The sequence below is a fragment of the Mytilus trossulus genome, chromosome 7, assembly GCF_036588685.1.
Source record: "Mytilus trossulus isolate FHL-02 chromosome 7, PNRI_Mtr1.1.1.hap1, whole genome shotgun sequence".
NCBI lineage: Eukaryota > Metazoa > Mollusca > Bivalvia > Mytilida > Mytilidae > Mytilus > Mytilus trossulus.
Genome location: NC_086379.1, coordinates 28,346,537 through 28,353,715, shown reverse-complemented (window position 1 = coordinate 28,353,715; position 7,179 = coordinate 28,346,537). Strand labels below are relative to the sequence as shown.

General features: G+C 32.4%; 1 protein-coding gene across 1 annotated transcript; it reads left to right on the top strand.

Annotated features, from left to right (window-relative positions):
• Window positions 1-4,670: 4,670 nt before the first annotated feature.
• On the top strand, window positions 4,671-6,492 carry LOC134726322 (uncharacterized). Its single transcript, XM_063590724.1, has 2 exons — window positions 4,671-4,878; window positions 5,080-6,492. Exons 1-2 carry the CDS (start codon window positions 4,671-4,673, stop codon window positions 6,021-6,023), a joined length of 1,152 nt encoding a protein of 383 aa, XP_063446794.1. The 3' UTR covers window positions 6,024-6,492.
• The last annotated feature ends 687 nt before the right edge of the window (window positions 6,493-7,179 follow it).

The following is a 7,179-nucleotide window of genomic DNA, read 5'->3' as shown; positions in this document are numbered from 1 at the left end:
TGCTGTTTTCCTCCGGTGTGCCATCAACAAACAGATTCCATAGGAATGATGGTAGTATTTCCGGTCTTATTTTTCTGGTTACTTTCATATCATTTTCATGTTGTGCCGTATTCGTATCGTCATATCGTGGACGAAATGTCACGGCTTCGATGACACTACCTGGTAATGCATACCTCATAATCTTATGTGCTTTGGCATTTTTAGCATGCATGGTGATCATTTATATCAATGCAAAAAGATTTACAAGAAATGGAAGCGATACATTATATAGACGGGACAACACAACCTGGTTAAAACTAAAATTTCTTTACTTGTTCGGAGCTGGTGGAATAGCATACCAAATTATTGCGTATATTTACAGGAGAGAGTGTTCTCCACCTCACGTCCATCTTGATAATATTTTAGCGGTACACATAGCATTGATTTTATTTTTTCTAACACAGACAGCTTTTATACGGATAATGTATAAGTATGTGCTTAAAAACAATATTGTAATATTCTACACCGTAAGCTTCATCTTGGTAACCAACGTTGCTGTATGGACATATTATACTGTTACCGGTTATTACATCACAAAGGACTATTACTCCGTGTCAAATGTAAGTGTCTGTAATTATAATACAACATTAATCTCAAAAGTGTATTGGAGATCTAGAGTGATTGTTGATCCGATGATAATGGAGTATGCATTGCTTGCCAGTATATTCGTGTTTGAAATGTGGCCTCTGAACTCACAGAAGGAGCAGTGTGACGGACAAGATACTGAATGGAATATTGAAGAACTTAATGACAGATTGGAAATTTGCAATATCAATGTGTGTGATCAAATAACAGAGACTTCTCCACTCATTCAAAACACAAGCGAGAAAACAAAATGTTTCTTTAACGTAAAAGGTGTTCTCGTCAGCATATTGACACGAATGAAAATGCATTGCAACGTTTTCGTTGGAATTATAGTAGTTTTTCCACCAGCATTGCTAGATATTCTAAATATTTTCGTTTCGAAAGGAACATACACTTTTCCACTGTTAATTTGTTTCTGTATCTCTACTACGGTTATGATAGGACTTATTCTAAGATGTTTCTTTTTATTGTATAGAGATGGCTGTCCTTCTACATCAAATAATTTTAGAACTATTAGCCATTGTTTACTTGTATTGTCTTTGTTTGGATTTACATTTTTCATGATGTTATCTCTTTTTGCAAACATTTTTCGAGATGATGATGTTTCTCCAAGTTTTAGAAGTTTCGCGATCTATCACGAAATAAGCATTATCATTGCATCATACCTGCATACTATATTCATATTACAGATGTCCTATTGTAGGACGTATACACGATTGAGATCACATACCTGTCTGCATTTACACAATATATGTTTGACCCTTGCTGTAATGCATCTTGGGTACTGGGCAAAAAATTCCTTTATTTCAGCATCTTTTAGATGGCAAAGGGGTTTTGAAACTCAATATTTTGGACATAAAACCTATGATATCTTATTCCACGTCTTTTTTCCTTTTGGAGTTTTCTTCCATTTCAAATGTTTTATATTATTCTATGGCATCTTTAAGAGATTTGCGTCATAGCCATACGAACCTTTTAATGTGTTTATGTGTGTTGTCGCTTGTTGATTAGCTACACTATATTTACAATAAAGGAACTATTTCAATATTCATTACCTGTTATTGTTTTCACGACCAGTTGTTGGCCTTGGATTATTTTTTGCTCTTTAGTCGAGCTGTTGCCTATTTGACACATAACACATTTCCATTTTCAATTTTACTCGAAAAAATTATAATGAAAAATTTCAAGACCATGGTTCAGCAGAAAATGTTATTCTCAAACAGAATGAAGATTTTACAACAAACTCAATGTGACCGTAAACAACGCTCATTAAATAATATGAGGTCGTGGTTTCAAAACGAAGGAAAAACAGGCGAGCATAGCTCCTCATATGGGTCCAGGTTCCCATCATTTACCAATCTTCCTCGGTGAAAAGCAGATGTCCCTAGTGCTCCTTTTTCTGAAACACTTCACCCTAGTTTGTAAAGTCATAGCTATCGATCATTGTATGCAATTATCTTGACTAAATCCATGCTCATGAACTCGATCTTGTAGATTTTTATAGACATGAACAACAGTATTATCAAAGTATCATATGATAATTATTGTCAACTTTCTTTTCAACAATTCGGTCTTTGTTAAGCCCAAAACAACATTTCACAAAAAAATTTAAAAGACATAATATCAAAGTATTTCATGTAAGATTAAGAGTAATCTAGCGTATGACACATGGTTGTACACAAAAAAAGTGTTCTGTCAAAATACCAAACGAAAAGATGCACATTGACCTTGAAAGAGTAGTCTATTATTATGATGTAAAAAAGAAAATGGGAGCGTTTTATATTTTACTGGAGACTAATGCTTTTAAGGAATTAACCATATACAGTTAAAAAGGGATTTTTTTTTTTATCAAAAGGACATTTCTAAAAAAATATCATAGATAAAAGACCACAGAATAGAAAGTCCGAGTCCAATGTAATAATAGGTAACAGAAGAAACTAATTTAAATACAAATGATACATAAATACGCAAAGGACTAGTTTCAGTTCAAAACTGACTGAAATATTATGTCTCCATCATATAAAAATCAAATACAAGCCCTCCTGTTTAGGGTTAAGTCATTGAACGAGAAGAACATAAACAGTATCATGCCAACAACTGGTTTTGGAATAAATGTGTTTGTTTCCGATTCAAAGATCATATGCCTTAATCATTATTAATTCTAAAATATGCCATATTTAGTAACCTCTCAACAGTATCGTAGTTATATCCAGTCTGAATACGTCTGTTTAGGTTTACTAGTATTTATCCTTGATGTTGACGACGTTAATGTGCATTGTATAGAATATTACCATAAAAGATTAGATGTGAAATACATAAACGTATAGTATGTCTGTATGTTTCTTTGTTAAAATCAAATAAGTTGTGAAATACATCAGCGTATCGAAGAAGTTAAAACATGTATATGTTATCACCATAAGATGGCGACAAGGGAACGGCACCTTCTAAAAAATTACAATAGGAAATAAAAAATCATCTCTTTTATCAATTATATAAATTTCCTGTTACAAAACTTAATATTTTACACCAATGGGTCGATGCCACTGCTGATGGACGTTTCGTCCCCCAGGGTATCTCCAGCTCAGTAGTCAGCACTTCGTCGTTGACATGAATATCAATAACATGGTCAATTATATCAATTTCCTGTTAAAAAACTTAAATTTTTTCGAAAAAAACTAAGGATTTTCTTATCCCAGGAATAGATTACCTAAGCCGTATTTGGCACAACTTTTGGACCCTCAATGCTCTTCAACTTTGTACTTGTTTGACTTTACAACTATTTTGATCTGAGCGTCACTGATGAGTCCTATGTAGACGAAACGCGAGTCTGGCGTTCTAAATTATAATCCTGGTACCTTTGATAAATATTATCATAAATGTTGGTAGAAAGCTTACCGTTAAAGATATAAATATCATGATCCAGGTAAGGATAGTGTTTATTGTTAGGATCAGCTAATTAAAGCCAGTTCAGAAGGATAAATATCTTAAATTTAAATACTGAAATCGTTATTATTGAAAGCAAATATACACGTATCATCCAAATATCTAAAAGTGTTAAGACATTTTTGTATCAGATGTTGATTCGAATATGAATACTTTTCTGGGAAAGTTTATCTTGATAAACTATTGACTTTTAATTGTGTTGCCTCAATTGTAGGTTCAACTGAGATTTTGAATAAAGAAATAGGCAAACAATAGCAATTAAGGCGCGAAACCTTTGGTTTTGTTATATGCTGCGTATAGAGTTTGTGTCATCCATGGATATCACGTATTTCTTTTTTTCCATTGTTAACTTGCTCCTTTACCCAAGGTATACTTATTTTATAGAAGCTGGCTTGTTTTAAAATTGTAAAAGACTATATACTGCCCTCTGGACGTCTTCGTGTGTAACTGTGTTATAAGGCTGTTGTTTTAAGAAGATGTTTTCACACATTTAATCATTTCTATCAATATACGGATTCATATAACACAAATAAAATACATGATACTCATTATGAAGACTTCCTTAAACTAATGTGTCATAGGATAATCAACATCAACAGAACTACATTACTAAAATTGATATCTTTAAAATAAAGAATGCATATTTTGCACAGATATCACCTTAGCAACAGCCGTACTCACTCAGACGACACATATTAAACTCAATGACACTGTATTTTGTTACTTTGTATATTGAAGATATGCATGGGTACCATTTTTAAAATTTCAACTCGAATGTATTTATATTTTCTAAGTATATCATTTTAAGAGATTTAATTTTTATTTTTAAACGTTACGACACATAAAAATTCAAATATCATTTTTCTAGTGAAATAGTGTCCTCAAATGCATGATATAACAATAAATCATTGAATCTTAATAGGAAGTCCTACAATATTTAAGATTGTAAAGGTACTGTTGATATATACTAGGAAGTCCGACAGTGATTATGTCACTGAAGGTATAGTTGACAAAGACTACACAAGTGTAAAATGCGTTTTTGTGCCAAAAATATACTTTTTCTTGTATTTGGAGTTATTTCAGCTTCATGCTTGTGTTGTATTATGTTTGTTACATCAGCAGAATATAATGGGAAGAACAAATACACTTTAAATGGTTGGATTTCATTAATTGTGTTATGTATTGTATCGATACTTTCAACTGTCATTGTTGTAGTCTTGTCTGCGCGAGGACAGCATGTTTTTTCAAGAAATACATCGGACCATACACATAACATGAAATTAAGATTCATGTACCTTTTTGGTGTTGGAAGTATTGCCAATCAAATAATTCTATATATTTATAACTCGGTTTGTCGTAAACATACAAGACATATGGGTTTAAACAGGATAGTTTTAATTGTATATTTTGTAACGCAAACATTGTTCTTTAAACTCATATCACATCAGCAATACAACCGGTGGAAATTGCTCTATTTTACTTTGTCGTTGTTATTCATAACAAATATTTCAGTCTGGACACATTACATCATTGGTAATAGTGTCTTGCATGCTGCAAGTAGTAACCCGTCAAACATTTCGTGCTTTGCTTCAAATCTGTATAGAAAATCAAGACTTATGATGGAGCCAATGGTCCTAGAGTACTCATTACTTGCAAACCTTTTAATACTTGGCATGTGGCCAAAAGAGCAAACTCATGAACAAAGTATGAACGATTCACATCCGGAATACGAAACAATGGAAATGTCACCACTGTTACTTCAATACAGGTCTAAAAGATCAGGAATAAAGTTTTCAGTTTTTTGTGCATTAATTGGAATCTTAATAATGTGTCCCGTCATAGTGTTTAGGATTCTTCACATCCATAGGGAGAACGGTAAATCGATAGAAGTCCTTGCTAGTTATTCGTTTTCAAATACAGCTTTGATATGTTTAACAATTAAGTGCTTACATTTATTATCGATTGAATGTCGTCATGTCAACAATAACACTTCCCATTCATCTGAGCATACCGTTTTGTTATTCGGATCAAGTGGATATATGTTCTTTGTGACTTTATCCCTCTTTAATGACATCCATAGAAATGATAACGCAGAACTATTAACACGAGTTTTAGCTATTTATATGGAATTGACATTCATAGTATCTTGTTTTTTACAGTGTATTCTCATTTTAGAGGCAGATAAATGTGTAAAGATTTATAAAACAGACAAATTATTTTTCATCTCAGTAGAAAATATATGTTTAATGTTAGGGTTTATACATTTAGGAAGCTGGTTTGACAGTACATTTCTTTCAGAATCTTACAGTATGCCTGGAGGTAACGAAGCTGTATTTTATAGTAAGAGAATGTATTCAATGTTGTTTACCATTTTCTTTCCGTTTAGAGTTTTTTTTCATTTCAAATGTTTCATATTCTTTTACGGCATGTATAGAAGGTTTAAAAGATTACAATAATTAAGAAATTAGCTGTATTGGACACAACTGTTTTGAAATTTTGGATCCTCAATGCTCTTCAACGTTTTACCTGTTTGTCTTAATAACTATTTTGATCTGAGAGTCACTGGTTAATCTTATGTAGATGTAAAATTATAATCCGGGTAACTTTGATAACTATATGTAGCCACTATAAAGTACATTGACTACAAACAGAAGTAGTTTGTCAGCATGAACGAAGTACATGTATATCAGGTGCAGAAAAAGTCTGAAAGTGATATGCTGCTTTAGGTTGATTATCCTCGCACTGACAAAGGCTTTCATTGTTATAATACTTTTTTCAGTTCGCTGAAGTAAAGAAGGAACTTATTTGATTGGTTGTTATGACTGTATCACAACAAAAAGTATTGATGTTGTAACTATGTGTTATATGGTATTTTATCTGTGTAAAACCACTTTTCTATCTTCCGTCTTTAGTCTACCTTTTAACCTTTACAGATGAATATGTGACTTGTTCTGAACGAATAAAGTTAGTTTGATTTACAAATGATAGAATACAATAATATTTATATAACATATGTAAATCATATTTTTTTTTGAACTAAGCAATATGCATCTGATATTTACAGTGTGTTCTTTATGTTGTGTTAAACACTACTACTATTCCAGGTTATGGGATGGTTTGGCGCCAACAAACATGTATACCCTGTCACTTCTTTATGTGCTAGTCCAAAATCTTAAAAGTTATGAAAGAGGAGCGAGGGGTACAAGGGAAACAGTGAAACGCATAGATCGAAAATAAACAGGTGCTCCGGAAGGTTATGCAGATCCTGCTCCACATGTGGCACCCATAGTGTTGCTTATGTGATAACAAATATATTCTTAAAAATATCTTTTACCAGATGTTACATGAAATAACTAAAAAAACAGCCTTATTATTAAACATGTATTTGAACAAAGTTTATTTATAAAACAAGGAAACATTTGTATTGATTGTATTCAAAGAAGCTTACCTGTGTTCATCGTTAAAGTAAGACAAATAATTGAAATGTGTTTTGCAAAATAGGCTGATGTAAAGGGATCTTATTGCAGTATTCCACCAGTGTTCCCTCAACAAACAGGTTCGATAGGAATAGTGGTAGTATTTTCTGTTTGCTTTGACACCATTTTCATGCTG

Bases quoted from the DNA above. Each gene is read 5' to 3' on its own strand.
- LOC134726322 (XM_063590724.1), top strand. From the start codon at position 4,671: ATGTTTGTTACATCAGCAGAATATAATGGGAAGAACAAATACACTTTA. The intron at 4,879-5,079 runs GTATTGCCAATC...CAAATATTTCAG, and splicing joins GTACCTTTTTGGTGTTGGAA to TCTGGACACATTACATCATT.